This window comes from Capra hircus, chromosome 4, assembly GCF_001704415.2.
Source record: "Capra hircus breed San Clemente chromosome 4, ASM170441v1, whole genome shotgun sequence".
NCBI classification, from domain to species: Eukaryota; Metazoa; Chordata; class Mammalia; order Artiodactyla; family Bovidae; genus Capra; species Capra hircus.
Genome location: NC_030811.1, coordinates 38,111,881 through 38,133,607, shown reverse-complemented (window position 1 = coordinate 38,133,607; position 21,727 = coordinate 38,111,881). Strand labels below are relative to the sequence as shown.

Here is a 21,727-nt window from a genome sequence, read left to right as displayed (position 1 = left end):
TGAAGTGATGGGACCAGATGCCATGATCTTAGTTTTCTGAATGTTGAATTTTAAGCCAACTTTTTCACTCTCTTTCACTTTCATCAAGAGGCTCTTTAGTTCCTCTTTGCTTTCTGCCATAAGGGTGGTGTCATCTGCATATATCAGGTTATTGATATTTCTCCGGGCAGTGTTGATTCCAGCTTGTGCTTCATCCAGCCCAGCGTTTCTCATGATGTACTCTACATGTAAGTTAAATAAGCATGGTGACACTATATATCAATATATAATAATATATAAATATTCCTCCGTCTGTGGGATTTTCCAGGCAAGAATACTGGAGTGGATTGCCATTTCCTTCTCCAGGGGAACTTCCCGACCCAGGGCCCGAACCCAGGTCTCCTGCATTGTAGGCAGACGCTTTACTGTCTGAGCCACAAGGGAAGCCCCATATATAATCTGTTTATATTTTTTCATATTAACACATATATTTCAATTCCACATATGATATCATATGATATAGCTTTACTTCATTCCCTCTGCTTCATTGAGATATAATTGACTTAATACATAAATTTAATGTGTACCATGTTATGCTTTGATATATGACTTGATCCCTATATATGCTGTGAAGTGTTACCACAGTAAGATTAGTTAACACATTCTTCACCTCACTTCATTGCTGTTTTGTTGTCCTTGTCATGATGAGAACATTAAAGCACTATTCTCACAGCAGTTTTCAAGTATATAATGCAATATTGTTACCCACAGTCACCATGTTGTACATGAGATCCCTGGAACTAACTTATCTTGTAACTAAAGGTTTATACCCTTTGACTAACATTTCTGCATTTTCCTACCCACTGGCCCCTGCAACCACTGTTTTATTCTCTTTCTATGAGTTCATTGTTTTTAGATTCCACGTATGAGTTTTTATCTTTGGTTTTCTGACTTATTTCACTAAGTATAATAACCAGAAAATCCTTCCATGGTGCTGCAAATGGCTTTTTTTTTTTATGGTTAAATCATATTATATATAGATATACATCACATTTTCTTCATTCATTTATTTGTTGGCGGTCATCTAGGTTGTTGCCATCTTGGCTGTTGTGAATAATGCTGAAATGAATGTGCAGGTGCAAAGATTTTTCTCTTTGAGATCCTCATTTCATTTCCTTTGAATATATATAGAAGTGATATTGCCGAATTTTATGGTAGTTCTATTTTTAATTTCTTGAGGAGTCTCCACAGTTTTCCTGACTGGCTGTACAAATTTGCATTCCCACCAGCTGTGCATCAGGGTTCTCTTTTCTCCACATTCTCACTAACATTTGTTATTTGTGATCTTTTTGATAATAGTCATTTTAACAGCTGTGAAGTGATACCTCATTGTGGTTTTTATTTGCATTTCCCTGATAACTAGAATTGTTGAGCACCTTTTCTAGCACTGTTAGTCATTTGTATATCTTATTTGGAGAAATGTCTATTCAAGGCTTCTGCCCATTTTTGAATCAACTTTTTTTTTCCCCCAGAGTTATTGTATGAGTTCTTTATATATTTTAAATATGAACTCCTTGTCAGATATTTAGTTTGCAGATATTTTATTCCATTCTTTAGGCCATCTTTCATTTTGTTTATTTTCTCTTGTGGCACAGGAGCTTTTTAGTTTGATGTAGTCCCACTTGTTGACTTTTGACTTTGTTTCTTGTGCCTTTGGTGTCTTATCCAAAAAATCATTGCAAAGACCAATGTCAAGGAGCTTTTCTGCATTATTTTCTTCTAAGAGTTTTACAGTTTCAGATATTATCCTTAAGTTTTTAATCCATTTTTGGGTTAATTTTTGTGAGTGGTATATGAGAGTCCAGTTTCATTCTTTTACATGTGAGCATCCAGTTTTCCTACCATTTACTGAGGGTAGTATCCTTTCCCCATTAAATGTTTTTGGCTTCCTTATCAAATATTAGGTAACCTTATGGATGTGGATTTATTGCTTCTTTTCCATTGGTCTATGCGTCTGTTTTTATGCCAGTAATTCTACTGTGCTGATTACTATGGGTTTTTAATACAGTTTGAAGTGGGCTTCCCTGGTGTCTCAGCCGGTAAAGAGTCCACCTGCAATGTGAGAGACCTGGGTGTGATCCCTGGGTTGAGAAGATTCCCCCAGTGAATGGAATGGTTACCCACTCCAGTATTCTTGCCTGGAGAATCCATGGACTGTATAGTCCATGAGATCACAAAGAGCTGGACATGACTTTCACTTTGAAGTCAGGAAGTGTGATGTCTCCATTTCTTTCTCCAGATTGTTTTGACTATTCAGGGTCTCTTGTGATTCCATTTGAATTTTAGGAATGTTTTTTTTCCATTTCTATGAAAAGGGATGTACTTTTGAAGGTATAAATTTATAAAAGATGATCAGTAGCTGTGGAATAAGGGGTATTCCAGCCACATTATTATGCAGAATTTTCAATGTAACTTATATGCAGCTATGCTACAGTTCATCACCGTCCCTTCTGTTTATTCAGAGTAGAAAATAAATGACTTTTTCTCAAATTGGAATGAATCGCTGCGGATAAATAAAGCATTGTCCCTCATCTGCAGAAAGACCAGTTTCTATAAAAACTGAAATATCACTTTAAGAACCTCAAACTAATGTAGATACTAAATCTTAGAGAGGTAGGGCTGTTAAGACTTAATAAGAAGACACAGTTCTTGTATAGTCATTTCAACTATGAAATATAGTAGGTACCACGAGGAAGTGACTGCTGTATGTAAGCCATCAGCTTCTCTTCAGCTTTTAAAGTCTGATGTTGAATATTGAAAACCTCAGATTTTGAAAGAGCAGGGGTGCATTAGAACTTGACTTCCCATTGAACTTACTTTGAGGCTTTACTGTTCTTTAAAACTTCTCTTATTCTTAGGAAAATAACATTATAGCAAAATTGTTTTGATTTTTTATCTATTCTGCTCTTAATTAGTTTTCTTTCTACAGAGCATTTGTTTGTTTATTTAACCTGTTTTCTGGTTCAGAGCCTCACACTTGGAAAGACTGGGGTTCTTATTCTTTTGGCAGCATCATCAAGTTCTTCTGTGCCAGCTGCTGGGCTTAAAGTAGGTTTATGTGGGAATTCCCTGGCAGTCCAAAGGTTAGGACTCTGTATGAGGTTCCAGGTTCAAATTTTGGTTGGGGAACTAAGATCCCACAAGTCATGTGCTGTGGCCAAAAATAAATAAGTAAATAAAGTAAATTTCTGCTCTCTGGGAGCTCAAGTTAAGTGCTGGAGGCAGACAACAGAGTGAGTTATTGTTGTGAAGTAGGCATGCTCTGATCGAGAGAGGTAGAATGAGAGGACTTAGTCATTTTCAGTTGCTCCTGTGGGGTGTGAGGGAGAAGGATTGGTCTTGGATGACTAGTAGGCTGAGGGTCATTTGGTGAAACTGAGATACAGAAGGCGGCCATGGTTCTGCAGATGGTTGGTTGACATGGAGCTGGGTGTAGTTGTTGAGTTTGAGTCTACCACTCTAAAGGGAGACTGGAGAGAGGTGAAGACAGACACTAAAGAAGAACTATAGCCAGGGAGCATGACTGAAAGTTGTGATCAGAAAGGCAAAACAGAAACAAGAAGTGGAAGCCAATGGAGGTGAGTTGCAGATGCCAGAAAGTCATGAGGACCAAACAACATCCACTGACTTTGAAAGCCGGGTCTGTGTTGGTGACCTTTCCATAAGCAGCTTTGGTGGCAGCATTCAGGCAAAAAACCCTTTACTGGGTTAGTGAATGAATCAACTTAAGGAGTTGAAGGGAGTAGACAGTCACTTTTTTAATATACCTTACATGATTGGTTTCTTTTGAGGGTCTTCCTTTGCTCATCAGCTGGCATAAATGGCAGCCCAGCATGTGATATTTCCCACATCCATGCCTATGAGAAATGGAAAAGAGGTACAAATAAGGCAGCGAGCCAAGCTTTTTCATTGGTGAATGATTGTGATCAAATTTAAAGATATAATACTCGAAAAAAAAAAAACAAACACAAAACAAAAACAGTAACACTGTTATTCTTGTATTTTGTAGACAAGTTCTGGACTCTTCTTAGGTGGTTATCATAATTCAGTTCTAAGTGTACTTATCTAAGAATCTATATGCCTCCAACTTTAAATATCTTCCCTTGCTTCCTAATGGAAACAGGGGACAGGAAGAGAAGTCACTGACAACACAGTGGTGACTCAGCTATTCAGTGACAGGAGAGGAGAGTCACCTAAGAAACTAGTGTGCACCTGTGAAGGATAAGGCTGGTGAACTGGACCAGAGAATGTGTAGGTGCTGTCCTGTTCATTATCTGCCCCTGGTGTGAAAAGCATTAAGTTTACCATTTAAATGAAGGTCATCATCTAGCTTTCTGGTGATTAATTTGGTAATTTAAATTCCTGATGGTAACTGAAATTTCTAGTCTCCTAATCTTTATCTCTGTTATTTTAGTGTTTATTTTTGCATTATTTTGTTTCAGTCCTGAACCAGTGTTTTATTGTATGTTTAGTCATTATTGTTACTCTTTTGTTTTTGTTGTTAAAGATTTTTAAGATCTTCATTTATTTCATTTAAATTTTATAACATGGATACTAAGTCACTTTAGTCATGTCTGACTCTTAAAAACCCTTGGACGGTAGCCCACCAGGCTTCTCTGTCCATGGAGTTCTCCAGGCAAGAATACTGGAGTGGATTGCCATGCCTTCCTCTAGGGGATCTTCCTCACCCAGGGATCAAACTCGCGTCTCTCAAGTCTCATGCATTGGCAGGCTTGTTCTTTGCCACTAGCATCACCTAGGAAGCCTGTTTGTTAAATATCCAGAATTTATTATTGCTTCGAAGTCAAACTTCATCGTTTCTTCTAGGATTTTTTTCAGTCTCTTGCCCTAGCCTTTGTCATACGTGTGCACTCAAGATGTAAAGTTTTTTGATGGTTTCTCTTCCTCCCTCATTTTCTTAAAGGAAAATATACTATATTTGTATCTCCTAAACAACATAGGAGATGGGAATACCAGACCACCTGACCTGCCTCTTGAGAAATCTGTATGCAGATCAGGAAGCAACAGTTAGAACTGGACATGGAACAACAGACTGGTTCCAAATAGGAAAAGGGGTATGTCAAGGCTGTATATTGTCACCCTGCTTATTTTACTTATATGCAGAATACGTCATGAGAAACGCTGGACTGGAAGAAACACAAGCTGGAATCAGGATTGCCAGGAAAAATATCAATAACCTCAGATATGCAGATGACACCACCCTTATGGCAGAAAGTGAAGAGGAACTAAAAAGCCTCTTGATGAAAGGGAAAGAGGAGAGTGAAAAAGTTGGCTTACAATTCAACATTCAGAAAACGAAGATCATGGCATCTGGTCCCATCACTTCATGGGAAATAGATGGGGAAACAGTGTCAGACTTTATTTTGGGGGGCTCCAAAATCACTGCAGATGGTGACTGCAGCCATGAAATTAAAAGACACTTACCCCTTGGAAGAAAAGTTATGACCAACTTAGATAACTTTGCCAACAAAGGTCCGTCTAGTCAAGGCTATGGTTTTTCCAGTAGTCATGTATGGATGTGAGAGTTGGACTGTGAAGAAGGCAGAGCACCGAAGAATTGATGCTTTTGAACTGTGGTGTTGGAGAAGACTCTTGAGAGTCTCTTGGACTGCAAGGAGTTTCAACCAGTCCATCCTGAAAGAGAGCAGCCCTGGGATTTCTTTGGAAGGAATGATGCTAAAGCTGAAACTCCAGTACTTTGGCCACCTCATGCGAAGAGTTGACTCATTGGAAAAGACTCTGATGCTGGGAGAGATTGGGGGCAGGAGGAGAAGGGGACGACAGAGGATGAGATGGCTGGATGGCATCACCGACTCGATGGACGTGAGTCTGAGTGAACTCCGGGAGTTGGTGATGGACAGGGAGGCCAGTGCTGTGATTCATGGGATCGCAAAGAGTCGGACACGATTGAGCGACTGAACTGAACTGAACTGAAACAACATACAGTGGGTTCATGATTTTTTAGCCTTTTATTTTTGTAATGTGATAGGTAAGAATGATGTATTTTGTTTTTGTCCCCAGACTATAAGTAACATGGCGTCCTTACCTTTTGGTTTATTGCGTTATTCAACAGTGCTTTATAGCCCATAGTGGTAGGTTGAACAATGGAGAGGGTGTGGTCCTCATGCTGAGGGAAGAGAAAGTTGGAAGGAAACAGTGGGCAGCAGGGTCATTTGTCACAGAGTGATCAAGCAAAGTGAAGCTGAAAGGCCTCCAAATGCTTCAACCCCAGCAAGTTCTTAGTGGCCTCAGGAGAACCTCTTGGCAGTAATGATGGGCTGGGCCAGTTGCCATGGTGTTTAGGAGTGACAGGGACATTGAGAGGATCTCCCAAGGAATGGGCTGGAGCCTTTAAGCCTTCTCTTTTGTTTTTACTGAAGCTGTAAGCTGAGATTTTTGAGAAAACTCCACACAGGTTCTCCAGCTTCAGTGTTGCCTCTCTTTGATTATTCCCCATCTTGATTGGAAGGATTTAAAGTGAACCTAGAGATGAAATCTAAGAGCAGCTAAGAAGGTCTGAGGGTTTTTAGTTAAGGTTAGGCCCTTCTGCATTTGCAGTAACATGGATGAACCTAGAGAGAGCATATTAACTGAAATAAGTCAGAAAGAGAAAAAACAAATACCACACGATACGACTTATATTCCACAATGTAAAATATGACACACGTGAACTTACCTATGAGAGAGAAGCATAGAGAATATACTGGTGGTTGCCAAGGGGAAGGAAGTGGGAGAGGGATGTATTTGGGAGTTTGGAATTAGCAGATGCAAACTATTATATTAAAAAATGGATAAATAAGATTCTGCTCTATAATATAGGGAGCTGTATGTTCAATATCTTGTGATACAAACATAATGGAAAAGAACACGAAAAAAATATATATACATATATATATGAGTGTGTGTGTGTCTAACGGAATCACTTTGCTGTACAGCAGAAATTAACACAGTATTGTAAATCAATTGTTCTTCAATAAATTTCTTTTTTAAGTTAGGCCATCGAACCATAGAATAAGTCCACCAGAAAATAAATGTTTCTTTTGCTTCCTTTTGTTGTGTAGATGTGTAGAAAACTCACAGTTAGGTGTATTTTGCAGAGACTTCTTAAATCCAACTGGAGGTCTGGCTTATTTCAGAGTGTGTCCTCAGGGGAGAGGAAAATCAGCAGTAAACTGAGCTCTTCCCAAGTCTGAAAGGACACATGTGTTTTTCACATGTGTGATGGAGGACAGCTTGCTTGCTCACATGACTGAAGAGCATGGAGCTGCGTGGGCAGCCCTGTGGATGTTGCCATTGCTGAGTAGTGGGTCTCCGGGAGAACGTAAACGAAACCCCGTCTTCTGTTTCTTATTCTTTCCAGTCAGTGTCCATGGGGATGCAGCATTTGTGAAGGAATCAATTATCCATTTGTTAGTCAGAGGAGCCTTACCAATTATACATTAGCAGATTGATTTCTGAGGTTCACATTGGGAGACCAATAGCTTAAGGTGGGATGATGAGGAGCATCGGGGGAAAAGAAGTGGCCACAAAGAACACCATTAAAAGCAGCTTTTGAAACGACCGTGAATTTATTCCTAATTGAAGAGCTGACATAATCCATACTAAGTGTATTTATTTCAAGCCTCGTACATTAGGTAATTGATTATCACATGAGGTGGACATGCGGGTGATTTTGCCTTTTCTTTAAATTTAAGACCGTGGGACCACCTGTCGTGGACTTGGCTTTAGAAGGTATGTGCTGGTCCTGGGCCCCTCCTGTTTCCTTGGGCTTCTTTTTTTTTTTTTTGTTCCATTAAGGAAACATTTTTGTATGTTCTATGGTGTCAGCTTGACATTATTGATTTTTGAACCAACTCACTTATATTGTCCAGAATTCCAAACATGTCTCCATTAGGAATAAAATTGTAGCTAATGGAAAATACAGCTGAGGCCATTTTTCTCTGGTCTGTTTTCCCTCTGGTTCTGTAACCTTGTCCACATCTATTCCAGTAGTCTATCTTTCTGCAGCATACTCCCTACATTATATGTATAAAGCAGGCAGATGGGAAAAATCAGCATTGAAGGAAAGCTGAATCTTGCACTCCTGGTTTCCTCCCGTATCTTTTCTTATTCCTGTTGTGTTGTTGTTGCTGCTTATTTCTAGTGTTTAGAAAAGACAGATATACATGAGGCATTTGTTCCTGATTGGCATGATTATGTACCATTGACAGCTGTACTATTGAAATCTTGTTGTTTATTCTTTATTAAGTGTTATGAAACTGTTATAAAAACTAACATGCACAGTTAACTGCTCCGGATAAAAGTGTATGCTGCAGGTCCCCCAAAGGATGGCTTTATCAAGTAAGATTAATTGTGATTTCTTTTTGTTTTTAGATTCATGGATTTACTATATAATAATTTAAAAATATTTATCTTTTAATTACAAACAAAATAAATATTTGTTGTAAAAAATCAGCAGGGACTTCCCTGGTAGTCCAGTGGTTAGGACTCCGTGCTCCCAATGCAGGGAACAGGTTTGATCTCTGGTTGAGGAACTGAAATCTCGCATGCTATGTAACACGGCCCCCCACTGCCACCCCACCCTGCAAATCCGCAAAACCTAGAAAGGAACAGTCATCACAGTAATAGTATGTCAGCATTCAGACAGAAGTAATGGTAATATTTTGGGAAATCTACTTCTAGACATATATATATAAATACCTGTAAATATAATAGTGATTTGATCCCTGGGTTAGGATCCCTTGGAGTAGGAAATGGCAACTCACTCCAATATTCTTGCCTGGGAAATTCCATGGAGAGAGGAGCCTGCGGGTTGCAAAGAGTTGACTACAGCTGAGCATGCATGCATTTATAAACATTAGATCATATAGCTAAATTATAAGGTTTGAATGCATAGTCCTCTAGGCTTCCAAGTCTGCTGAAGACTTCTGAAACCAACTGCAAGTTCTGGGGGTTCCCAAATCCATCTTCATGTTTCATAATTAGTTAAAGACCTCACAGAACCCACTGAACTCTCTTTTACTCACAGTGATGGATTATTACGGAAAAATGATGCAGATCAATAATTGAGCCAAAGGAAGGACAGTGCCTGGGATGCTTCCAAAAAGTGAAGCTTGGTACCCCCACCCCTACATAGATGTGTGCTTACCAGGATGCTCAGCACCCTCGTTCCCATATTGAGGGATTTTATTAGGGCTCTATTCTGTAGGCTTGATTGATTGATGAGTCACGGTTGATCCAACCATGGATCGACATGGTTGATCTCAGCTTCTGGACTGACTAATACCCTGTGACCCAAAGACTTTACCCTAAATCACAGGATTGGTTTTGAGTAGCCCCCCCATAAGACATAACTGTTAGCTATGTAGGTGTGGCATAGATGACTTCCTAGAAGCCAGAGGCAAAGAACAGACCTCTCTTTGATCAAAGCCAATTTTTTTTCTATGTAATATTTCTTTTTAGAGCCTGATGCTGGGATAGATTAAGGGCAGGAGGAGAAAGGAACAACAGAGGATGAGATGGCTGGATGGCACCACCAACTCAGTAGACATGAATGTGAAAGAAAGTGAAAGTTGCTCCAACTCTGTAGCCCCATGGAATATGCAGTCCATGGAATTCTCCAGGCCAGAATACTGGCATGGGTAGCCTTTCCCTTCTTCAGGAGATCTTCCCAACCCAGGGATTGAACTGAGGTCTTCTGCATTGCAGGTGGATTCTTTACCGGCTGAGTCACCAGGGAAGCCCCAATGGACGTGAGTTTGAGGAAACTCCAGGAGACGGTGAAGGACAGAGAAGCCTGGCTTCCCGTTCTGCAGTCCATGGGGTCGCAAAGAGTCGGACATGACTTAGCGACTGAACAACAGCAAACTTAGTTAAAAAAAAATTATCATTTAGACTTCTCACTTTTAGAACTATAGGTAATTTCCATTTCTCAGTGTCTTAAAAGAGAGATCTGCTATGGAAAGCATGTTTTTGCAAAATAATCTTCGTTCTTCTTCTTGGTTGTAATAGGCAGTGCATATTTTAAAGAATTTTGATGCATATTGCTAAATGATCTTTCAGAGTTTCTCCAGATTTGAATTACTGCTTCCAGTGTAAGAGGAGTGTCTATTTTTGTGCTTCCTTTCTAAAACTAAATATTTGGGAAAAATCCTTGTTGATTCCCTGGTGGCTCAGAGGTTAAAGTGTCTGCCTGCAATGTGGGAGACCTGGGTTCGATCCCTGGGTTGGAAAGATTCCCCTGGAGAAGGAAATGGCAACCCACTCCAGTATTGTTGCCTGGAGAATCCCAGGGACGGGAGCCTGGTGGGCTGCCATCTGTGGGGTCTCACAGAGTCGGACACAACTGACATAACTTAGCAGCAGCAGCAGCAGGAATTGCTGACAGATAATGAGGTAAAGTCTGGAAGAAGAGTCAAGAATGGATCCAAAGTTTTTTGTCTTGAGCAACTAGAAGAATATATCAGTCATTACGGATTGGGAAGACATCAGGAAGAGCCGTTTCAGACAGGAAGCCCTTTCAGAAAGGAAGCCCTTTCAGAAAGGAAGATCAGACTCATGATTTGGGATTTTTTTTTTTTTTAACAAGCAAAATACAAATGGTATATTAATAACATTAGTGGAATTAAAAGTAAATATTTTAGCCCTGAGCCTCCCACACCAGTTTTTTTTAAAGATCGTCAAGACTAGGGGATGAATCACTTAAAGCAGAAATCTGATTTTTCATGTGGTTCAAATGTGTTACATTAAAGGATTTATCAGGTATGAAAATACAGCATTCAATTTTAATTATAGCACAGATATCTCCCTGAGATGCTATAAGGTATCAAAGGCCTTGCAGTTAAGATCAGCTCACAAGTAAACTCTTGAGGCCTCATTTTCCTTATCGTGAGATGGAAATAACCACCTTAGACTGACTGCTTTCCTCAAAAGTCGTGAGGATCAGCTAACGTGTATGCCAGGTTTTTTAAAAATAATACAGTACAATTCTGAGAATCTTAGCACAGGCTATGAGCACAGAATACAAGAAGAAATGAAAGAAAACTATTTGACAGATACATGGGGAGAAAATGCACTTCTGACTGTAAGTTGTACAGAGAGCCTTGTGAAGAAGCATTGCAGCTCAGTCTTGTGGGCCTGGAATAACGCTGTCCGTAGAACTCTCTGAAATGATGAAAACATTCCGTGATCTGTGTGCTTTCTCATACGTTATCTGCTGGTCACATGTGGCTTAAGTGCTTGGCATGTGCAGGCACAAGTGGGGAAATGAATTTTTAACTATGATTGACTTTAACTAATTAAACTTTCTGTATAGTCACACATGGATAGCATCCACCGCAGTGGTCAGCACAGGAAACCTTGGCAGTGATCCTGTTCTGTGCACCTATTAAATTACAGTCTGAGGTAGATTGTAATCAAATGTCAATTAAGTTACAGTCAGAGGTAGGTGGGGTTTATATTTGCCAAGAGTAAAATGGGTATTAAATTGTTTGATGAACAAAAGGTCAGAATCAGAAAATTGTTAACAGGAGGTACTCAGTGAGGAAACAACGTATCCAAAGGAGACTGTAAAAACTGGTCATTCAGACTCATTAACCAGAAAGAAGTCTAGACGTGCCAGCCTCAATGCTTTCTCAGTTCAGCTTTTGTTTTGCATCTTCTTTGCTGCCCATCACAAAGTTCTCTTCACTGCTCTCAAGGTCAGAACTCTGGCTCTGATCTTCTGTTGTGAATCTCATCTGGGATTGGTTTATTCTCTTGTAAATGGATCAAAGATCTGTCTGCGAGGTCTTTTCCTCTAACATTTTAGGAACTTTTAAGGAGATAGCTTGGCTTTCATGAGCTGCATTTCAGGAGTGATTTTGGGATCTGGATAACAAAGGGTTCTATAGCCAGCTGTCTCCACCTGTAACGTGGGAATTTCTCTCCGCATCATCAGTCCCTGAGTGGCCTTTCAAGGTCTGGGAGTCTTGGTCTGCCCTGGCCATTACTTTCTAGCTCAGAGATATTTTCCAGTAAGCGTGGAACAGTCAATTTGGTGTATTTCCATTTTATTTGTATGCACTAATCAGATTATTTTAAGGTTAGGTATTTTGGGAAACTAATTTGCAGGCTTATATTGTAATGATGAAGGCTTATTTCTCTTTTCATGGTTAATTTGTTCTATCATGTTTTGTGAAAGCTGGTTGGATACTGTCAACGTTTAAGAAGAAAAAGGACTTTCCTGGTGGTCCATTGGTTAAGACTCTATGCTTCCAATGCAGGGGGCACAGGGTTGATCTCTCGTCAGGGAACTAAGATCACGCATACCACTTGTTGCATTCAAAAAGAAAGAAATTGAAAAAAAATTAAAAAGGAAAAGAAGTGCTTGCCTTTTTTTTTTTTTTTACTGTTTTCATCATTTACTGATATTGACTTCCATTTAGAAAATCACCTTTGTGAATATTATAGTGAGTAATGCTATGCTATGCTATGCTAAGTCACTTCAGTCGTGTCCGACTCTGTGTGACCCCATAGACAGCAGCCCACCAGGCTCCTCCGTCCCTGGGGTTCTCCAAGCAAGAACACTGGAGTGGGTTGCCATTTCCTTCTCCAGTGCATGAAAGTGAAAAGTAAAAGTGAAGTCGCTCAGTCGTCTTCCAACTCTTAGTGACCCCATGGACTGCAGCCCACCAGGCTCCTCCATCCATGGGATCCTCCAGGCAAGAGTACTGGAGTGGGTTGCCATTGCCTTCTCTGATAGTGAATAAACAGCTGGCTACATAGAGAAATACATGGAAATCTGGGTAAAATATTAAATGTATAGTGTGTTTCCCCTTGGGAAAATACATCTAAAGTAGAATGCCTAATTCCTGTCTTCACAGATTTTTAAATTTGCGATTATTCCAAAGATGGGAGGATGACAGAGTTAGGATATGACAAACTTAGTATCAGTTAGACCCTGTGGATTTCCCCCAGAAGCGTAAAGTATAAATAAAAAGTTGATTTTGTCCTTTATAAGAGAAAAACAAATGAATTGGCTGGTAAGCCAGATTAAGACAACTGATTTTCGAGTTGCTAATTCAAAAAGACACCTGCGTCCCAGCATTCATTGTAGCACCCTTTACAGTAGCCAAGGCATGGAAGCAACCATGACATCTACCAGCCAGTGAATGGATGCAGAATATGTGTATATACATACAAAAGAATGTTACTCAGACAGAAAATGAATGGAATAATGCTATTTGAAGCAACTCTGATGGACCTCGAGATTGTCATAACAAGCAAAGAAAGCCAGAAAGAGAAAGACTGATACCACATGATATCACTTATATATGGAATTTAAAATATGATACAAGAGAAACAGACTCATGGACGTAGAAAATAAATGTATGGTTACGAGATGGGAAAGCAGGTGAGGGAATGGTAAATCAGGAGTGTGGGATTAGAAGCTGCACACTATTGTACATAAAATAGGTAAAGAACAAGGTCCTATTGTATAGCAAAAGGAACTATGTTCAGTATCCTGTAATAAACCATAATGGAAAAGGATATGAAAAAGTATGTGTGTATAAAACTGAATCACTTTGCTATTCACCAGAAACAAGCTATACTTCAATTCTTTAAAAAGCTAACAGTTTTCATTACATCATGATTTTTATTTGGGATTTTTGTTCTTTGAATGAATTTGGCTAGGGAAGAATTATAGGACTCTGGAGTAAATAGAACAGAATAAATAAAAAGGCACATAGCAAGTAAGAAAAATACCATTTTAGCTGGATTTCAGAATGTGAAATAGGTAATCTGGGAAAATCTGAGGTTTCTCCCCTTGTTATATGTCTGGGAACAAAGCTATATTTTACCATTTTCATTTGCAAAAGCAAACTATGTCTTGGACTCATACATCTAAACTAATAGACAGCTTGTATCATTTACATTTTACAAAGAGGTAAAACATTTGACTTCTGATACATAAAAATGTTTTTCATGTTTGTTTGTCCCTTTTTTTAAATAGAGTCCTGTGAAGATAAATCAGGTTAGCCTGGATGAAAGTGGAGAACACATGGGCGTATGTGCAGAGGATGGAAAGGTATGGGGATTGCCTGATCACATGGAAAGCGCTGCTCCAACCCCAGGGGCTGTGATGTAACCACTTCCAGGGCCTCGGAACAGCACTGCGCTTACTGGGTATCTGCATTCGGAGAACCTTGATTATTCTTTTCGGGTATTGGACTTACTCCTGATCGCTCATATTTAAAGTAAAATATTTTTTGCGCTAATGTGCCTTAAGGAAAAGTAATTACAAGAATGTCAATAATGTAACTAGTATTAAGCTGATTAACAACTGTGGCAGGGGGACATGTCACCTTAATCATTACTGGCGTGCCACTTAGACTTCAGCGACTGGTCTGCAGTTCCTGCAAGACAGTGGTTTAATGCTTTTCTGCCATAAATCCACAAAATTGGATTTTGTGGGCATGATTTCTGTGGGCTGGTGGTTTTCATTTTCACACACCAGTTATGAATGTTTCTCTTGAATTATAGAATCTTTTGATAAGCAGTCATAGTTTATCAGAAGAATAAAGTGTCTTGGAATGGCTGCATTAAATAAATGTAAAATCAATATATGTACAGTTTTCTAAAAACCTGGCCCCCACTTCCTCAACCAAGGACATACATCATTTGTGCAGTGTATAACTAACAATTATCAGTGCTTCTTGCTGATGTTGAGCTGTGACATTTAGTGGTTGTGGTGATTGATTTTCCACTTACAAGAATGTCTTTTTTGTTTTTCAGTCAATGGAAGGCTTTTCTAATGTTGGCTTGCAATGATAAAATTCTAATGCACAGAGTATTTAAGCTACTCTTCTGAAATAACAGTTTAAGAAGAGAATGCATTAAGAATCATTACAGAACCTTACATATTCTTGCCTGCATACAGCAGATTTCCTAATCTAATTTTATGTTTCTTTATGTGATCTAAATTCAATGGTCCATTAGGATGAGTAAATTAAAAACAATGTACTCAATATAAAAGATTTATACCCATTTAATCTGTTAACAGAAGAAAGATGAAGTCTTCTTGACATACATGAATGCATTTTGATGTATCTAAGCCTAACGTTGCCCAGAGAGTCTTCTGAAAGTCATTGGAACACTTGTGCTTTTCAGAAAGCATTATCAAATTTCACAGTACTTGCTGAAATTCTGAAATGAACCAGACTGTCAAAAGAGCGATAAGGGAAGAGTTGGTTTGTGCAGAAATTGAGAATTATCCAAACCATTGAAACATTCTGTATTGATAATGAAAGATTATCTCCATTTTTGTTTTCTGAAAGGTAAGGGGGAATTCCTTCTGGGTTAATATCAATTTAATTTTTTTTTTTTTTTGTCCTGTAGTTAACTTGTGATTACATTGTAACTCATGCTACATTCATCAGTTTACTACTTATCTTCCTAAATCCTGTTTGCCCCTAACATCCTAAGCTCACTATCTCTTTTTTTTTTTTTTCTTAAAAATATGGAACGCTTCACGAATTTGCGTGTCATCCTTGCGCAGGGGCCATGCTAATCTTCTCTGTATCGTTCCAATTTTAGTGTATGTGCTGCCGAAGTGAGCACTCAATTTAATTGTTGAGGGAGAATATTGTTTTTGAATTGTAAGAGAACTTTTAGGAAGCTACTTCATCGAAGTATTTTCAGAGTTCTAAATTTTGAAGAAGAATTATTTGATATGGTGAAGTGGGCTACTTTAACTACTGTGTCTGGTGAATAATGAGATAACCCTCAGATATCTCCTGGTGCACTTCTGGGCAAACACCTCTGTTTTCCTATTTTAGTCAGATTTGTAGCTGTCATATTTTGCTGTAGACCCATGGTGCTTTTTTTTTTTTTTTTTAACAACTTTCCTTTTTGGCGGGGCTGGGTCTTCGCTGATGCGTGGGCTTTGCTCTCGTTGTGGCCAGCAGGGGCTACTCTCTAGTTGCGTGAAGCAGCCATTGAGGTGGCTTCTCCTCTTGTGGTGTCAGGGCTCAGTGGTTGCGTTTCCCAGGCTCTAGAGCACAGGCTCAGTAGCTGTGGTTCACAGGCTTAGCTGCTCCGTGCCATGTGGGATCTTCCCAGACCAGGGACTGAACCTGCGTTGAACCCGACCGTCTTCTGCATCGGCAGGCAACTTCTTTACCATTGAGCCACCAGGGAAGCCCCCGTGATGCATTTTTAAACATAGTTTTCTCATATATTTTACCAGCATTGATAGACTTGAAAAGAAATACATCAGTGCACATAGTTAATGAAACCTAGCCCTCACCCTGGGTTAGTCAGTATTGTGAAAACTGAGGAGCTAATAATAAAGCATGATCTGGTAAAGTGGTTAGTAATGATAGCAATGTAAAGATTATTAAAAGTATCAACTCCAGATATCTAGATCTCATGCATCTTTAAATGGCTGTTGTGGTTTTTCTTTCTTTAGTGTGTTAGGATTTCTAGAAAAATCATTGCCTTCTATTTCAGAGATGACTCTGCATATTTGTATTCGGTTTTAAAGTCCTAATTCTAACAGCTCTTTAAAATTTACTCTGTTTATTCAGCTGGTGCTCATTTCTAATCTTTTGCTTCAGGACTTTTTTACCTTTGAGTTCCAAATTTTGAAATACCGTCACACATAGAGTATGTGTGGTACTGGTGTACATTTTTAGGTAACTTTCAGGATAAATACATACAAGGTTTATTTTCTGATCTCTTGCCTGTGTTGTCTTCACATATAAACTAGAATTAATTTAATATAGAATTCTAGGTTGAACTGTTTTCTCTCAAAGCTTTGGAGACCCTGCTCTCTTTTGTCTAACCTTTATTTTCATAGACATGTCAGAGGCCAGCCTACTTTGTTCTTTCACAAAACCTTTTTAAATTTTTTTGTCCTGCCTTGGAGCTCAGACTCATCATAATAACAACAACAATACCACCACCAACAACAACGAACAGCCCTTGTAATTCAGTTTGCTAAGTTAATGTCTTGTTCAGGTCTATTTTCATTCATTTTGTCTGAAAGAGAGTTAGTCCTTTTGATCTATATACTGAAGTATTGTTTTCATTTCAGGAAAGTTGACTTCAGTCCTGATTTTGATTATTGCTGCAGTTCCATGTGTTTTCATTTCTTCAAAGAAACTCAATAATACTGAGGCTGGAGGCGGTATCGCACAGAAGCTAAGAGCTTCGCTTTGCACCGCACCTGCCCAGGCTCCATTCCCACTCTGCTCTGTTAGGTCAAGGATGTTCCCTGACCCCCAACCCCCTCCACTGACTCAGCTGGGCAGTGGGCGCAGTGCGAGGCCTGAATGGGGATGTGGCAGAGCCGATCTGAGGTGTGTGGGAAATCCTCAGATCTCTTTGCTTTATTTTGATAACCTTTTCCTTAAACATTGTGGTCTGGCTTCTTCCCCTCCCGCGCTGTTGTGCATCACCTTTTCAAGGTACAAGAGTGAATGGATAAGTCCTATTCACCCTTCTCTTTTGAAAATATATTGTAAGAAACCTTGGCCATGTTTTGTTATACACACATAGACACGCAGACACACACATGTGCTTTGCTTTCTCATGGTTTTTATTGTCTCATTTCTCTGAAGTCAGGGAGAGTTTCTCTTCTTGTTTGGTCCCTTGGCTGATATGCTTTGCTTCCAATGTCCGTGTTGCTTTCTGGAGTAGAGTTTTATTCTGTTGGGCCTTTTTAATTTTCCTGAACTCTTTCGATCTCTCTCAGCTCTTTTCATGTCAGCCTGATCTATGTTTAATTTTCAAAACCAAAATGATGACTTCTTGTGTCATGAGAAGTCTTAGCTCTTAACGTATTAGAGGTCGTAAGAGTATTAGAGATCAAATGGCTGGGAGTGGAATTATCCTGCCACGCTTGAGCTGTGTGTTGTCAGCTAAGTGCTTCAGCCCTCTCTGGGCTTCAACCTGTTTTCCTCCTCTGTAAAAGGGGGTAGTAATGATTATTGCTGTGTTAATCATCAGGGGAAATTAGTTAGTTGATATGTGTCAGTAGTTTGGAATAGTATCTGAAATAGAAGGCACAGGTAGTAATTGTCAGTAGTTATCATCATCACCATCCTTTTCTTCTGCTCCAGATTCATAGAGGTCTCTTCTTACTGAAGTCAACAGTCTGGTAGTTTTGTTGTTGTTGTTGTTGTTACTGTTAACACTAGCCCCCTCCCCACCCCATACCACTTGGCATGTGGGATTTTAGTTCCCTGCCCAGGGATCAAACCTACACCCCCTGAGTAGAAGCACAGCGTCTTAACCACTGGACTACCAGGAAAGTCTCTATTAAAACATTTTTTTTAAAGCATGGTTTTTCTCCCTTGGAGTCCTTGAAATTGTGTTCTGCCTCATTCTTTTTATAGATCCTGTGTATGTTTTTGTTACTCTTGTATCCATTCCAAAACAAGGAGACAAGCTCTTTCTGAACCTCAGTTAGCAAACAGATTCAGTGTCCGCTTGCTCTGAGCCCTGCTTGTTATCCTTCTTGGTGTTATCCTGCTGGGTGTTGTAGAATCACACATCAGGTCCACACAGGGTCCAGTTAACGAGCTCCATTTCCTCTGCCTGGAAGTATCCAGTTAAGGCAGCTCCTCCAGTGAACTGAGATCCTCGCCTGTCTTCTCTCCTGGGTCTCTTAACACCCTCCATGGGTAGAGAATATGAAAAACTGCCATCTGCCCTGTGAGGGTCCCTCCAGCCAGACGGAATTACAGCTTATGTGTTCACTCCTGTTTTAATGCTTGACCAGTTGCTGTTGGAAGCTTGGGTTTGGGGGGCTGTTACCGTGAAGTACCAGCTGAGAGCGTTTCCTGGCCCTCCGGCCACCCTCCTCACAGTTTCTCTGTGTTAGGTGGCCAGTCGCCCAGTGTTCTGGTTGGCAGATACAGAGAAGTCTGTGCTAGAGTGGAGACACAGACACCTTCCTGATTGTTTCACGAGGGTAGGGTTTCTGTTTTTCTGGCGGTAAATACCATGAGCACCTTTTGTGGTCCTCATGGTGCTCTGGGTTTGTAGTTAATGAGAAATACTCTAGGTCTTTGCAGTAGATTGACTATAAAACAGATTGTTCTGAATTTTCTTTTTCTCATTAGGTATTTTTGTGACAAGTTGGGAGAAGTTGTCAGGGCTGCTATAGGAAATACGCTTATCAAAAGGATCCTTTCAGTTTTAACCTTTAAATATGATTCTTTTCTCAGGTAAGATCTTCCTAAAAGCCAGATCTCTCCAGGCAGTCATTCAGTGGATTTCTTTTCACAGTGTGATACTCACTGAGAAAATTTTTTTAAAAAGAGAGGAAATGAATGAGAATCATTTTGGGTTTTGTTAGCTTTAGTAGTGTAAGTTGTGACCTACTAGTTTGGGTGTCACGTTAGTGAAATTAACCAAAATAGCAAAGGTTTTACAATTCACCCTGCTCCAGTAGTCATGTATGGATGTGAGAGTTGGACTGTGAAGAAGGCAGAGCACCGAAGAATTGATGCTTTTGAACTGTGGTGTTGGAGAAGACTCTTGAGAGTCCCTTGGACTGCAAGGAGATCCAACCAGTCCATTCTGAAGGAGATCAGCCCTGGGATTTCTTTGGAAGGAATGATGCTAAAGCTGAAACCCCAGTACTTTGGCCACCTCATGCGAAGAGTTGACTCATTGGAAAAGATTCTGATGCTGGGAGGGATTAGGGGCAGGAAGAGAAGGGGATGACAGAGGATGAGATGGCTGGATGGCATCTCTGACTCGATGGACATGATTCTGAGTGAACTCCGGGAGTTGGTGATGGACAGGGAGGCCTGGCGTGCTGCGATTCATGGGGTCACAGAGAGTCGGACATGACTGAGCAATTGAACTGAACTGATACTGATGTCAAGTTTATGACATTTGTTTTGAGACATTTCAGTGTTTTTCATCCTGAAAGAGAAAATAAGGACAGTTGAGGAAAATGTTACTCAGTTAAGTGTAGAAATAGAGACTAACCTAAGAGGGATTTCCTTGGTGGCCCAGTGGTTAAGACTTTGCCTTCCACTGCAGGGGGTGTGGGTTTGATCCTTGGTCAGGCAGCTAGGATCCCGCATGCCTCATGGTCAAAAAAACAAAACATGGAAGTGAAGCAGTATTGTAATAGATTCAATAAAGACTTAAAAATGATCCACATAAAAAATCTTAAAAAAAAAAAGACAGTGAGAAGCACTAACCTAAGAGTTGTAGTCTTGCTCATCGCCTTCAGCAAACACCCCTCCAGTCTCTGTAGTGGGTACAATAGTGACATTTTGCTTCTGACTAGTTCTCAAGGGCAGTTCTGAGTGTCAGCCTGTTTGCTAAGAACTTGATGCCTTGTTCTCTTATTCTACTTATTCCTTCTTCAGTCAGTCAGTCAGTTCAGTTGCTCAGTCGTGTCCAGCTGTTTGCAACCCCATGAACTGCAGCACGCCAGGTTTATCACCAACTCCCGGGGTTTACCCAAACTCATGTCCATTGAGTTGGTGATGCCATCCAGCCATCTCATCCTCTGTTGTCCCCTTCTCCTCCTGCCTTCTTACTCTACTATTCCTTCTTACTCGACTATTATATCTTCATACAAATTCATAATTGTTTTGTTGTTGGATTCATAATTTTTACCCACGGAAATTTGTATTTTAGTTCTCCCCATAAAGTTCACAATATTTGTAATATTTGCTCACTTACTGATACCTCAGTCTTTTTTCAGCAGTCCCATATTTGTTTACAGCACGTGTTCTTTTTCCCACAATAAAAATCACTTAACTTTTGTTCTTCAAATCTATCCTATTATAGGTAGAAGGAAGTTTGTCTATTTGTCTGTTGCATTTAATTTCAATTTCTGTGGTAGAGTTGTCTGATTCATAGCCTGATACTCCCTTTCACTTTTATTTTGGCGAATATTTGAGGCATTTGAATTTTTTTCCAATCTTGCTTTTCTTACACTTCATATGGAAAGATATCTTCTTTATTTACAAATTTTGGACTAGCTCCTATAATGACGGTATATAGAAGAATAGAGCTTGGAATAGTCTTCCTGATTTTTACGACTTTAGACAAGTTGTTTATTTTGGTGACTCAGTGGTAAACAATCCACCTGCCAGTGCAAGAGACATGGCTTCATTCCCTGGAGGAAGTGGGAACCCACTCCAGTATTCTTGCCTGGAAAATCCCATGAACAGAGAGAGGAGCCTGGCAGTCTATTGTCCATGAGGTCACAAAAGAGTTGCACATGACTCAGTGACTGAACATCAACAAAGGTGTTTGCTTTCATCCCCAGCAGTCTTGCTATAAGGGTCAAATGAGGGAGAGGAAGATTTTTGGTCCTAGTTACATACCATGAATTATGAACCTTTAAAAATACAGTTTTAAAGGTATTTCTTCTCATTTTGAAGTCCATAAGGATAGTTTAATTCAGAGTAAAATTTCTTAAAGAACCAGAATGATACTGACCATTTCAATAGAAATCTTTTTCAGAAGAATGTTTCCCTGCCTAGTTTGAGAAAACTGAGAAATGGCATGACTTCTTTGAGGAGATGTTATCAAAATACACTTTGCCACTGGAATCTTAGTCTCACATAGTTGTAACCAAGACTTCCCTATAGGTTAAAATTGAATCAAATTACAGCTAAAATAATAATAATAATAGATTTAGAGCTCA

General features: G+C 39.7%; 1 protein-coding gene across 2 annotated transcripts in view; it reads left to right on the top strand.

Annotated features, from left to right (window-relative positions):
• The window catches only part of VPS41 (VPS41, HOPS complex subunit), a 200,147-nt gene that overhangs the window by 77,289 nt on the left and 101,131 nt on the right, over nucleotides 1–21,727 (top strand). The window contains exons 1-2 of one of the 2 annotated variants that reach the window (XM_005679351.3): nucleotides 1,650–1,654; nucleotides 14,054–14,128. In XM_005679351.3, the coding sequence (XP_005679408.2) occupies nucleotides 14,102–14,128 (27 nt within the window). In that variant the 5' untranslated portion in view covers nucleotides 1,650–1,654; nucleotides 14,054–14,101. Of the gene's footprint in view, nucleotides 1–1,649; nucleotides 1,655–14,053; nucleotides 14,129–21,727 lie in introns of those variants that run through there. The other variant, XM_005679350.3, reaches the window with a different exon arrangement.